Source organism: Neopsephotus bourkii, unplaced genomic scaffold, assembly GCF_033783945.1.
Source record: "Neopsephotus bourkii isolate Nb327-2 ecotype Australia unplaced genomic scaffold, CSIRO-AGI_Nbou_v1 NB_333, whole genome shotgun sequence".
Lineage (NCBI taxonomy): Eukaryota > Metazoa > Chordata > Aves > Psittaciformes > Psittacidae > Neopsephotus > Neopsephotus bourkii.
The window spans coordinates 1,489,810-1,510,051 of NW_026900839.1; the positions used below are offsets into that span (position 1 = coordinate 1,489,810).

Here is a 20,242-nt window from a genome sequence, read left to right on the forward strand (position 1 = left end):
ACATTGTAAAGTTGATGTGGTCAATCCAGAGCCTTTACTGTGTCCCTCACTCACTTTTCCTCTCCGCCCGCCCCTCACTTTTTTTTGCCACAAGACAGAATTATTTCACACATCTCTAAAATGAGTAAAATGGCATTTCAGCTTCTTGTCTTTATAGACTCTCTGAACTTTAGGAAAGATCATTCTGGTCCCTTTTCATTAATAATGAAAACCAGGGGGCAATAAAATGTTCTTAGCTCAAGCATTATAGGAATGGAGGGAGAGATGAGTGAGGTGAAAGGGCAAAGCAGACAAGGTCCTACAGGTGTGTCTGCCCTCTACTCAGAGGTCACTGCAGCAGGGAGGTACTTGGGGACAGCCAGTCAAGACTACCACGGACAGGGCACCTTCAGACCCACATACCCTTTACAATAGGCAGTTCAGTCATAGAAGGGGATAACTTCAGTCACAAGTTCAGGACAGAGAACTGGTCAACCAAGAGACTTCAGATCCCGAAGTGGGAGCAGAGTAAGGAGGGGAAAGTGGGATGGATGACTGGGGTGTGCAGCAAGATTAGCCAAAGATCATTTTAAATCCTGACATGTACACAGCCAGTTACTGCAGCTTAGCTGATGTGTGTTAACTCATTAAGTTTAAAAGTTATGATAATTTGATCGTGTGCCTAAGCTCCAAAACTGCAACTGCAGCTACTCAAAATACTTCTGGTGACACTATTCACCTGTTCTCACAGAGCTGCTTTAATTTGTTCAGATTCTAACCAGTGGATGATTTGAGGAGCTATGTCCTGAACTGTTGCAAGATGCTATGAGTTCCAGTGTTTGAGAGCCAGTGCCTGTTTGTAGAGCCTTAAGGCTGGTATTAGGAGTAATTCTTGCAATGAAATGCCTGTAGAACATCTCAGCAACAGAAAGTCTGGCAATAGGTGAGAAAAGCAGAAAGGAGAGAAGCGTCCAGCCAGTTTAGCCTCCCTTTGAAAGCCTAAATTGAAACTTTGTAGAAGAGAATGCATTTCTGAGACACTACATACACATGCAGATTTGGATCTGTCTGTTTGGAGACTGTACACCGGCCTCCACCACATCAGTTCTGCCCACATCCTGCCACTGAACTTTAGGAAAGATCACTTTGCATCCTCTTTATTATTAAAGAAAACCGGGGGCAGTACAAGATTTGTTAAGGGAACTGCGAGGGAGGTGAAAGGATAAAGCTGGTGGAAAACTACAGGTATCTTCTGATTCTGCTTGAAGGAGCAGAGCACACCGGAGCTTTGCTTTGCTCTGTGGAGTCTCTCAGCTTCTGTGCAGAATTGTGTGTTAAATAGCTCAAGCTTTTATCTACTTCTTCACCTCTCTCTGTAGGTATTTAATTTCGTATTTTCTTTCTGCTGTTTGTGTGTGTTTTGGTCTCTATTTGTAATTGAGGCTTGAAAGACATTGGCCCATAATTGCTAACACAGTGTGCATAAACCCATCTACTGCCCTGATAGATTTCTCTCCTTTCTCAAAACTCTGCTTTCCTTTTTTCTGCATCCTTCTGGATCTCTGGCTCTGTCCCCATTTTCAAAGACTATGATAGTGGAGAGCAAAAGGTGTTCAAGTAATGAGTTAACCTTGTCTAGTACTAACACTGCAGATGGGTATCTGGGGGAAGTGCAGGCAAAACCAGCTTGATGGAACTTCTTAAAGTGCTGCTGTGATTTGTCTCTCTTTGACACTTATGTGCAAGGCCAGTGTCAGTGCTAGAGGTCTGGATAGATGTTTCAGTGTCCTAGGCCTGCACACTGTACCTGAGGGACTACCAGCATCCTAGTGCCCCCTGCTCAGTAAATCTATGCCTGCTAAGAAGCACCAGAACTGGCATTATTTATTGCACTCTTCTCTGATAAAATAGGAATGAAAATGTCACCTGCAGTTCTGACCGTGCTTATTTCTTCATTTTGGCCTTTAGGTCCACCTGGCTCCAGATGGCGAGATTATGGGGCTTTGGCTATCATAATGGCAGGAATTGCCTTCGGGTTCCACCAGCTCTACAAGGTAATATCTCCCTCCTTCTGAGAGAAAAATGTTATACTGCTTGTGTCAATATGACCATGTTGGGTTCAAGTTGCTGAAGCATCTCTGTTCTTACTGGCAATGCCATTGGTGTACGTAAGAATTGTAGACACTTAACATGAAAATGCAGTCAAAAAGCAAACAAAAAATAGAAACAAAACTAGATCTTACAGTGGATTTCAAACTGCTAGAAACAAAGTCATTTTCATCATGTATATGTATTTTGGAGTTTTTTAAGTTGGGGAAACTGAGCACAGTTCAGTAAAAGGATTCTTCCAGCACTTGCCAACAGGCATTACTGTCATAGCCCCAGTCTAATGAGTTGTCCACTGGTGATCCTGCACCATGGGTAGGAAGGAATCTTCTTTGACTGATCAGAACACTGGAAAGAAGGTGCTAATTTACAGGTCTGCCATATATCCTGTAGTTCTATTCCACTGTCCTTAGACCAAGGTAGAACAAGCATGTGTCTGCTTATGTATTGTGGAGACAGCAGCTCCTTCTTATTTCTTGTGCAATATTTCTCCAATTGAACATACTCTTTCACTCTGGATTGCTTTCCAGCAGTGTGGTAAGTGACATTAGATAATGCCTTTGGTAAACAATCATATTCTGTGGCTACATAGAAAGACATTAGTGGTTCAAGGCAACATAGCAGAGTGTGAAGAGCTCTGGTCCAGCAGAAGTTGTGTTTTGTTTTTGAAAAAGGGACAGAGATGAAGACTTAACAAGAGGTTGATGGTTTTCATGTTTGTTCTTTAGTTAACAATTACCACCTTGTTTAGTAAAATCTATTTTACAAATAAGAGCGTTGTCCTTCCAGTTAAAAACTTCTTAACCTGTCCTTCCAGTTAAAAACTTCTTAACCTGTCCTTCCAGTTAAAAACTTCTTAACCTGTCCTATCATTGATTTTCTGGGTCTCAGTCTGTGAGATGCCAAATGAAACAGCATGTTCCATCTTCACAAGTAAAGTTACTTGACTTAAGAGAATGGCTTTTTATGGAGATCTGTTGTCCCTATGTTTTTACATTAAAGTAGTGATGCCAGCCTTACTGATCTTTTCATTCTTGCAAAGAATGGTGGATCTGGTAAGTGTCCTGAGACAACAGCTGCTGGGCCTTGCAGACTGGAACATATAGCTGTTACTAAATGACACACAGCTAACACGTTTTTGGCATAATGTCAGTGATGCTGTTCATACATCCTACTGCTGTATTCTTTTTTACAGATCTTGCTCTGCTGTCTATCCAAACCTCTCTAACCTAGCAGAGACTCTTACTCTTTCACAGGAGTAAAACATCTTTGGAAAGAATTGATAGATTCCCTCTGCCCTTATGGGATTTTCAGGGTGTTTGCAAATAGTGATTTTTGTATGAAGGATAGGATGCTGAGATACAACATAGTTGTCTGTGTGTGTTCTATGAAGATTGAGATAGAACTGTTCAGGAAAGTCATCAAAAGCTATTTGCTTTTCAGAATGTCAGAGTGTAAACATGTGCATGTGCTTTGTGAGGGTGGGTAAGAGCTGTGCACATCAATGCTGAAAGCTTACACCAGTGCTAGGAAGTATAAAAGAAGTGTAACACATGCAGCAGTCTGGCTGATCAGGTCTGCCTCAGGAAATATCCTGTATGTTTGCCTGTGCAGTGAGCGTACATGGATCAAAAGTTGGGATGAAGCACCACTGACAGACGCTATCAGGGCTATTTCCACATCCTAGACCATCCTTCTCTGCCATTTTTTTCGCCTGCTGTATTGTGCTTGGATTCCTCTGGCCCTTTCGTGGGCCTTTCTCCTTCCCACTTCTGTATTTCTTGCCCATTGGATGTAGCTCAGATGTTGTGACATATCAGTGTGATCACATTTGAGAGTGTATGATCTGAAATTTTACTCTTGTATGATGGATGTTTCTGTGGGCTTAAAGCTGACTCAGGAAGCCTTAACTGGAGTTAGGAACTGGGTTTTAGCACCCAAAAAATGTATCCACAGAACTCACATCTTCTCTTCTACAACCTCTTTTAACACCTACTGTAGAGGGAATTTCTTTGCTCGGCCAAGTGTGTGGATAAATGATCACTGGCTCTGTGATAAAGACTGAGGTTTGGGTGGTGGCCTTTGAGGATGTTTCAGGTACATTAGAAAAGACTGTTTGCATATCCCTATTTCCTAAGAAACTTTCTGTACTCCATACAGAAATACCTGCTTCCTCTCATCATGGGAGGCAAAGAAGACAGGAAGCAACTTCAGAGGATTGAGTCAAACATCGCTGAGATGAGTGGCAGTGTGACACAGACAGGTAAAGATTAATGACTCCATCAATTCACTCCTCGAAGCCTTCCTCCCTGTAGCCTCCATTCTACCAAGCCCCCCACCCTTTTCTTTCCCTCCATCTCCACTTTCTGTGGTGACTTCATTTATCTGCTCTGAGAATCTGTTCACATTTGCAAATGAAGGCGCCGTCATTTCGGTTTAATTTGAAATTGGTTGTTTACTGTCGGCGCGGCCTCAATTAATTATGTTTTTACGGAAAGGCTCCCAACCTCAGAATATTAATAAGGAGAATAAAATGACAGCCTTTCGCGGGGCTGTAAAGTTCAGGTTTAATTTCTGCTTCTCACATGTTTTCAGGGGCTCTTTTTTTTAAGTCTTTCCCCCCCACCTTCCATCTAAACATCCGAGGAAGGGTCAGGAGAGTCTGTAATTACTGTGCCTCCCTGACCTAAGCCACCTTCTCTGTTATTGACTCTATAGGGTGTCTGTTCATTACGCGATGCCCTAATGATGGTCTGGATTAGCTGTTGCCTGTCACACCAATAGAGGTTTTAATTTTATTTTACCAGCTTGTTTACTGCCTGGAAGCCTTGGATAAAGTAGCAAAATAGTAAAAGTTGGAGTCCAGCAGAAGTCCTCCTGTGCTTGGTGGGCTGTAGGAGGGGAATACAGGGTGTTTTCTTGAAATAAAAGGGGAAAAGTGCGAAAGTATATTCAGTTGGAGGGATGAAAAAAGTAGGATTTTCAGCAGTAGGTTTGTTAAAGATTTTGGGGTTGAAGGAGCTGGTGGGTTGAGAGTGGGAGGATGCTCATTACATCTCTGAGTGGAGGGTGTGAAGAAAAGCGTCCTTCATTTCTCATGATACCCTGAGGTCAGCTCTGAGACCAGCCTCTTCCCAGACTGGAGGTATCCCCAGTGTTTGCCTGTGTGAGGCCCAGGATAGATAAATGATACAAACATTGTATAAGTTCAGGGAGATGTACAAATCATAAACCAATATAATTAGAAGGGAGAGGTTTTGGACGGATATACTGTGGGCTATAGACATCTATACAATGGAAAGATAAACTAGAAATACTGGAGGTTAGATGCAGTGCAGGTAGATTACCCGTAGTGCAGATAAATCATATGGATTAAAGTGAGCAGGCGTGTGTAGATAAATTAAATGTAGTAGGAATAGAGGCATCTTTGTAGCTAGACAGCAGGAAGGGCGTGTGTGAGTGTGTGTATGTGCATGTATCTCAGTTTAACACTCTCCTGCTTTTTCCTTCACAGTGACTCAGTTACAGACAACTTTAGCAGCTGTCCAGGAGCTGCTTATCCAGCAACAACAGAAAATCCAGGAGCTCACTCAAGAACTGGCTGCTTCTAAGGTATCCACTCCCATCTCTTTACTTTTAGAACATCACCACCTGTCTTCTTTGGAACATGCATGGCTTCTTTTGTGGGCACATGGAAAGCATCTTGTTAGGTTTCTAATCCAGCCTTCAGCTCTGTCGTATTTCCAGCCAGTTTCTCTGCACCTGACTTCTCCATAGGCAGTCTGTTTAAAGCACTGGATATTAACTGGGTACTCAATGAAATATATGTAACTCCTGAGAGGGCTTTGCTATTTAGCTTTGGATGCAGCCTTTGCATGCAGCCTATTTAATCTCAAATGCATTGCATTTGAGATTAAATAATTCTGCTGTTAGTCCACTGATCAAAAGAGGCAAAATCCAGTTGTGCAGAGGTTTTATTTGTGTGTAATTTTATGTGTTCATATTTCTCCTGTACCATTATACATTGTCAAAACAATGACTTTATTCTGTTCATCCAAGCACACACTTGAAATACTATATTTAAATCACTTGTTCAGATCCAGGCCAGTCTTACTATTTCGTTTCTTGTTTCAATGAGTTTGGTCATCTCAGTGTAACAGGTAGCCCCATCACAACCACATTAGTGATGCACAGTTGCCCATTCCTCTTGACTCCCAACTTGACCTTGGCAGTAAAACCATCAGCTCTGACTAGTTTGTGTTGTTACATGTGTAACTACAAGTGACCACTTTTAACCAAAATTGATTTTCTTTCGGGTGATGAGAATTAGTGTTTTGCATCTCCAAAGTACTTTGCATCTGTTGGCCTAAGCGTTCTATCAGCCAGTAAATGTTGGTTCCATGTGAGCTGGGGTGGATTTGAACCAGTCACAGAGAGATGGTCACAGACTTGTGATTATTCATCTTGCACTGTTCTCTGTGCAGGCAGAGAGTTTTCTTTTTAATGTGAAACCCCTTAGACAATGTTTACGGTCTTTTACTTATTGCATGAACTGTTGTTTTCTCCCTTTACCTATACTTTAATCTCATACAAACCCTTTGATGGTGTGTAACTGGTGGGCCACAGCTGACTGTGTGGTGTGCACACTGTACAGTAGGAATCCCCCAGTGGCACAGCTGTAAACCCAACCATGAAAGCCAGTTTATAGTCCCAACACTCTACTTCAATTTTCCTTGGGAACTGTGGCCTGTCAATGGCCTGGAGCCAGTCCGGAAATTGGAAAACTGTTTTCAGGTCTTAAGTGTTAAGATTAAGACCACATGTTGAGCTTTAAGAAGGGAAAAGGGCATAAGAGTCTTGGTGGTTTAGAGAGTCTTGAAGAAGTTCTTCCTCCCCCCTCTCTACCCCCTGCACTGAAATGGTAGCACACATTGTTATGATATCTAAACCTCATGCGTACAAAGAAAAACTTGGGCAACCCCACAAACCAAAGAATAAAAGCTGTGTTTTCTCAGCTGTAGTGTAAGTTTTTATATCTGCTTTTCAAACTCCTACTGGCATGCTGTAAAAAATTAAAAAGAGGGACTTTAAGTAATTAAAAAACATACATAAAAATTCAAGGCTTGAATTTTCTACAACTGTTTTTTAAAGAGACTGGCTGAAAAGCCCCAGATGTCAGATTTTATTTCTAAATCCTAGGCATCTGGCACCATATGTGTTTTGGAAATCTGAGTCCTTTGCAGGCCAGTGAGTGGAAATCACTCCCTTGTTAATGTGCTGCTGTAGCTCTCAAGGTCTTGGAAAGCCAGAACAGTGGCTCCTGGATTCTTGCTGTCTGAGGGCTGGGAGTGTGAATCCCAAGGGAACGCATCTGTGTATATCACAGCTACTACAGAGTGAGCCTCTCCCAGCTCACAGGGTTCACAGCCCAGAAGTCAGTGCGAGGAGTGCTGGCTGTGAAGGTGTTCAGGGTTACTCAGCGCTAGCTGAAGTCTGTTTAAAGAATAAGTAGGAACAATCAGTTCTGGCTACATCTAGTAGGAATTGCTGAGGAGGTTTTTTGTGTTATTCCAGTTCCAGCTTCCTTAGTGAGGGGATTTATTAAGAGCATGCCTGGAGTGATGCTCACAAATGGCTTCATTCTGAATTGCTTTTAGTAAAAATTAGTTTGGGAAGTGCTAGACATGAGTATTCTTTGGTCCCATACCCAGCCCATCACTACAGGACTTACTAGGGTGTAGAAAAAGTGACATTTATGTACTATCTCCCAGTTCATATTTTGTCTTTTCTTTTTCATGTTCTAGGCCACAACTTCCACCAACTGGATCCTAGAGTCACAGAATATTAATGAATTGAAATCTGAGATCTACTCATTAAAAGGCCTTCTCCTGAACCGGTACGGATCAAATGTGTGAGCAGATTATTGTGTAGGAAAGGGTTGCTTTCTGGGATCCTATCAGTCGTGGAGAGGAAAAGCTTTTCCAACAGGAACTAGCTCTATATCCTGTTATTGCTATTTTAATTTGTACTCCACTATCACTTTCTATTTGCGGGTCTCAAAATGCTTTTCAAACTTGCCTTAAATCACAGAGCGCTTTGGGCAATTAATAAGGTCTTTCCTTTTTGTTTATGATAAAGGAATTCTCTGCCATTCCCCACAGTCAGGATGCCTCTCACTTGAGGAGTTGACTGCATTTGCACCTGTATTCTCTTACAAAGAGAGTCTCATCTGGATACAGCTTAGCTGGGACCTGTTCATGGTTAGGGCATAACCAGGATGAAAGGAATCGCACTTCAGGAAAAGCCTGGTTCTCTCTAATAGCTAGCTCAGATATAGACATCTTGCAATGTAGATGTCTGAAATGAGGTGATATAAATCCTAGCCTGTGGGAGAGTCATAAGAACAGGGATCATATCTCAATTCTTGAGGAGATTCTTTTTTTCCAAGTACTTGACTTAAGGGTTTATCTAGCTTCCCAGCTACTGAACCATTTACTCTGATATGATTCTCTTGCCTCCTTCTACATGTAACTGTGTCTTCTCAAGTTACCTGTTTACTAAGAGATGGACTCATCTCAGCAGTGGGGCTTTTCAGAAGTCTGAAAAGTGTATTGTCTTTAATGTCCTTTCAAATTCTCACTACACTTCCCATTCCTCCCAAGAGTCACTGGGGAGAGCTTTGGAGGACTGAGGACACATACTAAGTTACTGTCTGTTAATTAGTAACAGTTACTGCCTGTTGATTTGGGTCATACTAGCATCACTGCTGGGGAACAAGCATTACTTAATGATACCTCCTCAGCAATGGGAAAGTTGCAGCTGGGGAATAAATGCTTTTTGGAAAAAAAGAAAACTTCTGGGAGAAGTTGTATTATAACAGAAGAGCAAACGTCTCTGCAGTGACAAGGCAGCAGCAACACCAGAGCCAAGAAAGTCTCCCGATTGAAATTGCTGTTTGCAGTTATGATACTGCTTGAATAATGCAGGCATTAGCTTATTGCACTCACAGGAGATGGAGGTTAGATCACAGAGTTCTTTGATGGCTGCTGGTGGGAGGAGGAAGAGGGAGGTGAGAGCAGCTACTGTTCCTAGTTCAATCTAAGGATATGTAATCTGCTGTGTTTGAATGCTCACTGTAGGAGAGCAGCCAGCTTTCATCTGCTCTGTTCATGGCACGAGCCAGCTCACCTGAGGGACATGAGGACTCCCTACCACACAGCATCCTTTTCAGACCTTGATCTGATCTCTCATACTCCCACTTTTCACATACACAAGCAAGGATGCATGGGGAGTACTGGATCAGACATGCTTTTTTGCTTTGCTTTTCATGATGGATGACTTTCTGAGGACACCAGTGCTTCCCACTGCAATTCCATTTGCCCGTCTGGTACTTGGGTTCTCCTGTTAGGGTTGGGCTTTAGCCTGCCACTGTCAATTCCTTAAAGCCCACCTGGAAATGATTCAAGGACAGAGCAGCCAGCTTTCTCAGCTGGTACAAGCTAATATGACTCCATTCAAGTCAGAGAAGCTGAACCAGTTTGTGGCAGCCAGGACCTGGCCCAAACATGTAAAGTGCATGCTGGGACTAGGAGATAGGCTCTGGATTGCACTGAGCCACAATGCAATAGCTGAGTATCACAGTGGATTTAAGAGCCAGATGGTGAAATTCCTTGGCTCGGGCACAAGGACCTGGTGTGTCTGACTTCTTGCTCCAGTGGGAATTTTCTTTACCAATTAATTAGTGATTGTTTTATAAAGGGACACCCATGTCTTCCCACGGGCAGCATTCCCGAGTGCTAGCTTACTGTGTGACACTGGCCAAACCAGATCATTTTAGTACTTCAGGTTGCCCAGCTGTGATATTTTCTGTGGGTGCAGGCTCAATTACTGGGTGCTTGTAAAGCACTTTGAGATTCTGGCTGAAGAAGTGAAATGGCCTTGGGTTTGTTCATTTATGTCAATGGAGACTTTCAGTCTCAGCCCTGCTTTACATGGTTTCTGCAGCGCAAATGCCATTCTCTTGAATGATAACCCCTCAGTGTTTGTAATAAAAACCCCTTTCTCTCCTTTTCTTCCCCTCTTCCCTCCCCCAAGGAGGCAGTTCCCTCCCTCCCCTTCGGCTCCTAAGATCCCATCATGGCAGATCCCAGTGAAGCCAAGCTCACCCTCCAATCCTGTTGTTGCCAACCATAATAGCAGCAGTGACATCTCCCCTGTCAGCAACGAGTCTACCACCTCATCACCAGTCAAGGAGAACCACAGCCCTGAGGGCTCAAAGGTCAGCTGCCATCTCCTGAGCACAGAGGAGGGCAACAAGGCAGTGATTGACGTCAAGAGCCAAGTGCGGATGGAGGTGCAGGGGGAGGAGGAGAAAAGGGAAACCAAAAGGAATGAAGAGGAGGAAGAGGACGATGAGGATGATGATGTTAGCCATGTGGATGAGGAGGAATGTCTGGGTGTCCAGACTGAGGACCGGCGAGGAGGGGATGGTCAGATTAATGAGCAAGTAGAAAAGCTACGAAGACCTGAGGGGGCCAGCAATGAGAATGAGATTGACTAAGACACCCTGGCTTCTGCTGCTGCTGTACATCTGCCCTAGGCTCCTGCACTGTCCCCGGTGCCTCTCCCATTTTGAGGAGAGAAGTGCCACCATCCTCTCCCATGATCCTTTCATGACTGACCTTGAGCAGGGTCATGACTGCCCAGTGAACAAGGTGGGCCCTGTTTCACCACAGGGCTTTGCAGCATTGCAGTGGCTTCTTCTCCCCTCCCAGACCTTCTGCCCATGAGCTGAGGTCATTGCCTAGGCTGGAAGACCAATCGCCTTACCATGCACCACAGCTAGAGAATCAGTTCTCTTGCAAAAACACCATGTCTCCCAAAGCAGCCAGCCTCTTCGCTGCCTCCTAGCCCTCTCCAGTTTCAGAAACCAGTCTGTCCTGAGCTTTTTGATTTCACCAGCCTTTAATCCCCACAAAAGGCCCAAACCAGTTTTCTGTTTCCCAAAATAACCCTCTGGTTTATTTCTCAAACTACTTGATATTCTGTTGCCAAAAAAAGAACGTTTTAACTCTGAATTCCTCACCAGATCTCAGTCTTGGCTCTCCCAAGCCTTATGTCAAGCCTCAGATTCCTGAAACTACCTAGTATCTAAAAACACTAAATTTTTGTGGGGTCCAAAGAACACTGTTTCCACCCCACATACTTCCCCTCATCAAAGTGGCCTCTTGCTAGAGACCAAGTGCAGGTTTCATGGCCGCAGTAAAATCCACGAGAACAAGTGGCTTTGTTACTGATTGTGCCCCAGTAAAAGAAGGTTTAAAAGAAGCTGACTCCACTCATCCCAGTTATTACCCTTCCTCCTCCAAAGACAAGACGGTCACATCAACTTTTGACTAGTAGCCCTGAATTAATAAAAGGTGATATCAGATGCTGAAACAGTTGATTAATTCTGAATCTTTGCAATGGTTTCTAGCCGGGTTTTCTCCCTCAATGAGGAGAAAACCCATCTTAAATGACCAGTGACAGGCACCTCCTTCAGCAAAGCAGTCTCTACAGAAGAAAGAACAGTTCCAGCTCTGAGGTTAACCACTGGCCCTTCTTGCCCAGTCCAGCCTTTTCTTGCCCCACTGGGGCTTTACACAAATGAAACCAGTGAATTTTGAAACCTCTCATTTGCAGCATTGTGTTCTCAGCTGGTAAAATGGTGGTGTCCAATTATATTACTCACTGCATCAGAGCCTCTTAGCAGAGCAATTCTTGTAACAACTGAGTCTCACTGTCCTCACCAAGCAAGTGTGCTCGTCTGTGTGATCATGTATAGATTTCAAATATAAAATATGATTGTATATAATTGTAATAAATATGAGTTACCACTATTTAACACCAGGCTATTACTGGATTGCTGTGGCTCTTATTTTGGGGTGGTAAAGGGAGGGAAAAGGGACTATCACAGAAATTCAGTCCTTATAAAATGTTTTCTGAAGGATGTTTATGGTTGATTTTCTGACTGTTCCAATACTAGGTTATATCAGCAGGAGGCAGTGTGGAGAACAGTGTAAGTAAGTGCAATATAAGGTACAATATAAAGTGCACCAACAACGCTGTAATGCTGGGCTGCCTCTGGTGTTCCAGAGGACAAGGTGGATGTATCATCTGGTGAGTAACATGCAGCTATTCCAGTGTCTATCCTCCCAGCAGGAGGCTCTGGAGGGTGCAGAATGCAGCATCCCTCTCCTTCCACCCCCAGCAGCAGGAGGTGCTGAAGGGAGTGTGAGATATCCCACAGCCCCTTGGTCTTATCTACCAGCAGGGAATGCTGCGCCGTATCCCATGACTGCTCTAACCCTGCCATGTCAGTGCAGAAGCCATTGAAAGAAATGGCATGCAGCAAGTAACTCGTAGCTACTGCAGTCCCATCTTTGTACAGCATAAGTATTTGGCTCCCTTCTTAAAAATGAGGGATTTACTTGATTCCTGAGTATTTGGGTGTCTGGTACACAGTGACATTTTCCTGCTCAGGGGGAGCGAAAGGGACCTTCATATTACTGTATTTAGACCTGCTGCTGAATGTGATGATTTCTCATGCCTTAAATGGACGAATATCTTCCCCAGGAGTGAGTGAGTGTGTGTGTGTGTGTGTCCCTCTCCCTCTCAGTCTCTCTCTCCGCTGTTTAACGTTCACAAAGAACGTCACGTTTAGCTAAAACAGGGCAAATTTGAAAGTGTTTAAAAGGAAAGGCTTTCCTTAAGAGATGGCACTTTTCATTTCTCCAAGCCAAGAATCCTTGTGAAAAGAAAACATGACTGAACGCAGGGATGTGATGAAAAAGTATTGTCCTGCCTGTGTACATTTTATATACATAGAAGGTTTTGAAAATAGAAAGTGCCTGGACAACAGCAGTTGGTGAAATGTGGAAAATATTTTGCTGAGGTATGTGCCTTGCAGTGACTTACGAGGTTTACAGTACAAGCATCCCTGTGGGTTCAGTTTTCCCCCCTTTTCCTCCATGTTGCCAGTGTTCAATGCATTTACCCTGAGATTTCTGGTGCAGGGTAAAAGGCACTTTTCTTCAGCTGCTCTCTTCCCTCCCTTAGTTGTGCTGCTTACAGCCCTTACCAATTCAACAGGTCATTGTTTTTCCTTCCGACCTGATGAATCCCAGAAAACTCCATCATAGCCATTGTTGCTCAAAAACTCCAACTCTGGGCCTCTGGCTGCTGATGGGATGTTTGTGTACTTTGTTGAAGAGATCCAACCCACCAGCAGAGAATTTGGAACAAGCCAAAGCCTTCTTAGCAGCAGGTATTGTTGTGCATCACGAGTTTTGTTCTTCTGTCTCGTGTTCCTTGTCTCTCCAGCATAGCAACAGTTGTGGGGTGTTTTGGTACTGATGAACCATGTAGCCTCACTGCTAACTTGTAACTAACTTCTCCTTTTTGTTTTTTGCTAGAAAAAAGCCCACTTAGATCAGCTGCCCTGTGAAATGTTTAGCCCATTGGCCGGTAGGCACTGGGAATGGCATCATATTAGCTGAAAGATGACCAGATAGCAAACCTTTTATCTGCAGAACAAGAGAGACAGCAGCAGCAGTCATCCACCATCTGGCTGTATTCAAATACTGTGTTTTACTGTGTAATCAGCCTTTGTTTTGACACAGGAAGAAGAATAACAACACCCTGGTTGGTGAGTTCAGTGGGTTCATAACATGGTTCCTATAGGTCCTTGATACTGTATAAAAAGCAGGTGAAGGGAGCTTCCTCTGAACACTGTTATTTGAGCACATTTCAGTGAAACCCTGTGAGCCTGTGCTCTCCCTCCTAGAGGAAACAATAACAGGCTGGTGCTTTCCAGTAATTTGAGGATATAAAAGCTCCCTTCTCAATAACTGCAAGAGGAATGTGGGGAACTCAGAAAATGTGGCAAAGTGGGAACGGGTTAAGGGAGGTATCTGCTGATCATCTTTGTCCAACCTTCCTCACCCCCAGATGTGACAAATAAGTCCTATGTGCATCTTCACCATCAGAAGCAGGAAGGATTTTTTTATTGCCATTTGTGTGTTGAGGGTGTAACCTAACAGTGTTGGGGATCAGGAGGAGGAGGATGGACTGTAGGACCCCATTTAAACTTGCTGCTTTGCTGCAAAGTATTTTCCTTATAAGAGTGCCTCAGTTTCCACATGTGATAGTAAAAACTGCTGGCTGGTAAATGTAAAGATGTGGCAAAAGCTGCAGGCAAAGCCAACTTTGGGAACCAGGTTTCATGCTCACACAAAAACGCCAACCCCCATTAACTGCTGTGCCCTGGAGCAGGACCCCAGCCCCCATTGCTGGCTGTGCTGTGGAGGAAAGCAGTGCAGGGCTGCAGCACGATGCCCACCTGCAGCCACTGTACCATAATAGCCCTTATTAGGGGGGACAATAGTTCTGGACTGCACAGCTGTGTGAGGCGAGCTGCCCTGCCCTCCTGCAGCAGCCTGCACTGGTCACTTGGCCATCTTGGCCTGGCCTGGCATTTTAGATCTGGCCTTTTCTTCTTGCAACTCAGGTGCTTCTGCCAAGTAAGTGCTTTTTAATAACTATGTTTTCTCTTGACTTTGTCTTCAATAAGGTGGGGGGAACTGGCTGCATTGCCAGTGGCTGCCTCACCCTGATCTGGGGTTTGTTGGAAGGTCTGTCCTGATGTGTACTGCTGTATGTACATGGTATGTGCTGGGATGCTGCCTGGGGCAGGGAGGAAACTATGGAAAAAGTCTGTGTCTGCTCCATGGCTTTCATTTGCAGTGCCTACTGCAGAAATGGAGGCTGCCTTTGCTTTTCCTTTGGTGGGGCAGTGTGATGCTTGGGCAAAACAAAGGCTAGGCAGCAGGTCCCGAGTAGCTTTCTGTTGCAAACCTGTGGTGTTAAAAGTCAAGGTCTCCATGCTTACCTAAACCTTCCACACTCAGCAGGTTGTGGAGTACATAAGTGTTTTTCCCAAGGGCTTTGACAACAGGAAGCTTTGGGAGGTCCCTTCTTTGTGGTGATGGTTTATGTTAAACACAAACCATATGTGGTGGTGACCCTGTGCACCAAAAACTGACATTAAGCTTGAGCTGAGAGTCTTCTGCCTGGACTTGATCCCTCATACCAATGGGTGGTATGCAAGTGCAGAGTAAGAGAGAGACTTGGCCTTCAGGGATTGAAAACATAAATAGAGGGATGCTGGGAGGTGAAACACAAGAAACCATTTACCTGAGGGCACAAGAGAGAACTTCCCCCTTTCCTCATTTTCCCTTGTATCATCTTATCCCAGACTGCTGCTTCCCTCAGGAGTCACTCTCTGTAGGCACCTTTAGAGCTGTGTTCACCTATTATGCTGATGAAGGGCTGTGTTTTACCACTGTGTATCCTCTCAAAAAGTGAAAGAAAGCAATGGAAATGTACCCGAGGTGAATTTTGGGGTATGAAGGAAGAGGGATGATGCAGGGCTGGGCCCAGCTCTTCCACTTGCTGTGCAGTAGGAGCTCTGAACTGCACACTTGTAGATGGAGGGGCTGGCATGGGCTCTCCCAGCTTAGGGAAAAAAACAATCCCATCCACGAAAGGGAGCTAGCACTAACCTAATAAAGGCACCAGCTGGACGGAGGGAAAACCAGCTCTTTGGGAAAAAAAAAAAACAGCTCACAACCTCCTTTCATTAGAAAAATAATATATTTCATCCAAATAAGGTAAAAATATTTGAAATGGGGCAGAAGTGAGCACTAGGCAGCATCTGTCAGGCCCTTTCTGAAAAGGGGAAGATTATTAAACTCAATTACAATTTATTTTTGTAAAGTGTCTTTCAGACTAAAAACCTCCCCAAATGCTTTGCAAGGACTGCTGAGGGGTTCCTTCCAACATGGAGCATCTTGGAAGAACGCTCCTGTTTCCCCACCAAGCCCTTCTTTTCTGCATCTGCTGCAGGATTTAACCCTTCAGGATTTTACTTGTTTAATTCTGTGTTTGCACAAATGATGAGAGATGGTTTGTGGTGCTGGCTCCAAGTACATACCTGAAGGGGGGGGTGGATTTGACGTTGTATTTTCTCCTGGTTTAGGTAAAATACTTGCTTTGCTTTAGGACTGTATGTCCTGAGGGAGAAGGTGATTGGTTGGACAGGCCTGATTCAGAGGACCTAGAAGTACAACTGGCTTATTTGTTGCCTGGTTTTGCTTCCGTGCCTGTCCCATTGCCAGCCTGTTTGTCTGCCTCTCAGGCACTTTGTTTGCCTGGCATGTCTGTTCTGTACAGCATCCCAGTTGTTGGGTTTTGGGTGTTTCATCATGCCTGTCTCCTGATGCCCAGTGCTCTCCTCTTGCTAACACTTCAGAAGCAGACTGCTTCCAACTTTATCCTTGTTTCTGTAAGTTAGTACTGACGTTTTATCTGTGTGGAGCTAGGGTAACATCTCCTTAAAATGAATATCTTTAAGTGATTTTTAATTCAACCCAAGCAAATTCTTGGGTGGACATTTTTCCATCTCTTTGAACAGATTGGCTTTACTTGAGCAGCTTTGACAGATACATGCATTCACAAAAGAATGTGTGTGAAATTGCTGCAGCTTTCCTATGTAGATGACTTACTCTTTGCTTCCTGCCCTCCTACAGTACCCAACAGTAGATTTCATCTCTGCATGCCTGTTGCCTGCTTGCTTCGTATGTTTTGTGTCTGTGCATTGCTGTGCAGTAATATCAATGCTTCCACTGCAGCAGCCAGCAAGTTTTGGGTGTGAGATTTGGGTTCCTTCTTGCTTCACAGTCTCTTCTGTTCCCCAGAAGGAGCTAAGTGCAGCCTGATATTTCAACTGAAACTGGAACATCCCACTATTGCATTTATTTCTTACCTCCTTTATAACCCAACTCTCAAACCCACAGGCAGAGTTTACTAATCTCTGTAAAACAGAGATGTAGTGAATGTCCCGTCTGCAGCTCTGCAGAGGGGATGATGTGTTAGCTGTGGGGAACCATCTCTGTGTGGTGGCTGTTACGGCCTTGGGAGGTGCTGCCTCTGGTTCCCTTCCACCTCATGGGTGCAACAAGCTCCAGCTGAGACATGACTTGTAGGACTGGTGCCTGGCAGCTCAATGAGCAAGCTTGCTTCCCTGCGAGGGCTTTCTGACTTGCTGTGGTTACAGACCAAATGGCTGGTTTTTATCCTCTTCAATGTGTTGGACTGCAGAGCTCTGATGTGTAGGCAGAGCTTGGCTGTGGCCTGGGATCACAGGAGGGTCCTAGGGGCTGCTGGTGACAGCAAGGGCTCGGGGCAGATGTTGGTAGCTGGCTTCCCAGTGAGAGCACAAGGCAGCACCGTGCCCTGTGGGAAGGGGGCAGGGAAGGGCTCGGCTGCCTGTCAGATAAATCTTGGTCTGTTTACTTAAATCCTCAGTGTTTCTTCATTTGTTTGTTTAAGAGTTTCCCTGCCAAAAAAGAGCAGAAGGAAGGAGGGAAGCTGCCTCTGTTGGCCACCCCTCCTCAGCCACCACGGGCCTGGGGCACTTCAAGGGCCAGAGCACCCTGCCTGCCCCAGGCAAGGTGAAGGGATCTGCCTCTGGAGGGGCCATGTGCCTGTCTTTGGAGCAAACACTTGGCCCTTGGAAGGGAAGATGCATGTTAGGGACTCCAGTGAGCCCACTTCTTGCCCCAGAGCTGGCATGAAGAACTTGTTGTCCCTTCTAACACTGCTGTGCCTACAGATGCTGTTTAGTGCCTTTCTCTCCTCTTTGCCCTCCCCCCTTTGGTAGAGACTGTTACCTCCAGGCTTAGCTGCTGTCAGCTTTCAGCTATTGGTGAAGTTTGTTCAAGATAGCAGAGAGAGACCCAAGAAGCAGGGGCTTCCTGCCAGGATGTGGATTTCCACTTAACAGTGGAACAGAGGGACTTAAAAGCATCTTACCTAGCCTTAGCTTTTTATAGATACTCATAGAAAATACCAGGTATAGAGTGCACATCACACATGTAGTTCCCTCCCATGCTCACTGGTGTACTTTCCTTGTCCTCACACAGTGGCCAGGTATTGGGCAAACCTGTGTATTTTGCTGTAGCTATGCATGTGCAGGTCTCGTGTACAGATATATTTATGCATGCTCTCATCCTCCCAAGTTTGGTTGCATTAAACTAAAGTTCTGCCTTGGTTTGTAGAGAAAGGCAGAAATTATTTATTTATTCATGTGTGTGTGCACGTGCATATGTGAAACTCCTGAAGCATTCCCAGCAATCTACATGCCTTTTTTTGCTTGGAAGAGGTACAAGCTGCTCGCTGGCTTTCTGAGAAGTCTTTAAAGTTCATGTTCTCCTTGAAGACGATGTGAGATTTTATTGTCATGTTTGAAAGCTTCAGTCTTCTCTGCAGATTGCATGCAGATTGGCGGGGGGGATATTTGGCTATAGCTCCTCTCCTTCCCTTTCCCCAAGAGCTGCTGCTTTAAAAGGTCTTCAAAAGGGCACCTGCAGGTTTGTGAACGCAATGTTGTGCCCGTGTGCATCAGCCCAGCAGTGCCAATGCAGGACGTGGCTGCGACACCAGTGGTTGATGCAGTCTGTATGCACCTTATTGTTGGTTCAGAGCCTTCCTTCCTGGGACGGGCTTGTGCAGAACGGGGAAGGAAATTTTAGAGGTCAGGTGAAAGTCTCGGGTTGAAACATTTGGTGCACGCTTCTCTGTCGTGGTACTCGTCCTGGCTTTGTGGTGGTGTGCTGGGTGTTCATACACTGCATTATAATGCCCTGTGAAAATGTTTTTCCAGGAAGTCTCGAGGCATTTATTAGCTGTTGGCTGGTAATGGCCAGTGCCCGTCGTAGCCCCCGTAACCTGAGCAGCATGGATAGCACCAAAAGCTGGCTCAGTTAATTTTTTCTCCATTGTGTGAATGTTTTTTTCCCCTTTTGTGTCTGTGTTCTCAGGATTTCTACTTCTGGCCTCTGGTCCTGTTACAGGGAGGGGGAATAACTCTTGCTAGTCTGCTAAGAGATCTAGGAGTCTCCACTGCTGCTACCCCGTCAGAGACATGCCCTGTTTTCTCAGTAGTAGGTATCTCTAAAGCTGCAGCAGCATATGTGTAGCTCCCCTTTCCTGCCCTATAGAATCCCCTGAAGCTGGGCTCCTGTGGACATCTCAGCCACACTCATACCCAGGGACTTGACCATTGCTCTTCTGTTCTGAAATCCTGCTCAGCTCCAGATTTGATCCTCTAATCTAGAGGTATAAAGATGGGCTTATTTAACAGAGCCATTTCCTTAGCAAGTCTCCAGGCCTCGATGTTATTTAGCCTTAGAAAGCCAGTGTTGAGCACTGGTCCTTGTGAGCTGTAAGTTATGCCCAGTACGTGTTGTGTGTCACAAGTGCTGCTTTTCCTCTGTACCAGTAAGCATCAGAACTCTGAATTTCCTTCTGCTTTGGTGTAGGAGGCATTGTGCTGCTGGAGTAAATATCCTTCAGTCAGACATGGCTTTACTGCACTCTGTACTCAGCTGAGCAGGCTGCGAGGAGGATTTGGCTGGGCATGTGCTCCAGCTCTGCACACCTGATGGGGTGGCTGCCCTAGACCAGCTGCTCTGCATGCAGCTCCCTGGGAGGTGGGCTTCACTAAAAGGGAATTAAGGTTGGAGCTGGTAAGAAAGATTCCTGTAAATTAAATGAATGCCTTCCACAGTAGGTCTAGGACATAAGGAGAGGTGTAACTCAAAGTATCATTTTCCTAGTTAGTGCTAAAAATACCCTTGCTAGGCTGTCTGTGAGACGCACTGGGGTGAATAGCCATGATCGTCTTTCCAAGCCACCGTGATGGCTATTACCTTCATGCTCAGCCAACACTGATAATCTGCTGTCTTCATTTCTGTCCTCACTGGCCGTTACAGCTCCGGCAAGGACAGGTCTCCATGTGCTAAGGCTGGCCTAAGCATGTTGGTTAATGACATCTAAAAACCAGGATGCCTGGAAGCAGCAGCAGAACCATCTGGTCTCCCGTTCTGTGTCCTGCAATACCTTGAGCACTGCTTGTGTTTGAGGCGGTTGAACTTTCGCTGCCTCTGTTGGTTTAAAGTCTTGAGTTGCTTGGAGAGGGGAAAGCAGTGCTCCTTGTTCAGGGTTTGTGTCTGGGCTGGTGCCAAGGGGTAGTTCTGCTGTGGTGGTGGGTGCTGCC

General features: G+C 45.0%; 1 protein-coding gene and 1 long non-coding RNA gene across 3 annotated transcripts in view; both read left to right on the forward strand.

Annotated features, from left to right (window-relative positions):
- Nucleotides 1-11,968, forward strand: part of PEX14 (peroxisomal biogenesis factor 14) — a 76,435-nt gene extending 64,467 nt beyond the window's left edge. For both annotated transcript variants that reach the window (XM_061347948.1, XM_061347949.1), the window contains 5 exons: nt 1,948-2,033; nt 4,246-4,348; nt 5,600-5,697; nt 7,890-7,981; nt 10,180-11,968. In XM_061347948.1, coding sequence (XP_061203932.1) covers nt 1,948-2,033; nt 4,246-4,348; nt 5,600-5,697; nt 7,890-7,981; nt 10,180-10,645 — 845 coding nt within the window. In that variant the 3' untranslated portion in view covers nt 10,646-11,968. The remainder of the gene's footprint in view (nt 1-1,947; nt 2,034-4,245; nt 4,349-5,599; nt 5,698-7,889; nt 7,982-10,179) is intronic.
- Nucleotides 11,969-13,408: 1,440 nt separating this feature from the next.
- LOC133209347 (uncharacterized) lies at nt 13,409-17,838 on the forward strand. Its single transcript, XR_009724660.1, has 3 exons — nt 13,409-13,771; nt 15,380-15,527; nt 16,726-17,838. It is a non-coding gene; the product is annotated as an uncharacterized LOC133209347 (long non-coding RNA).
- Nucleotides 17,839-20,242: the final 2,404 nt, after the last annotated feature.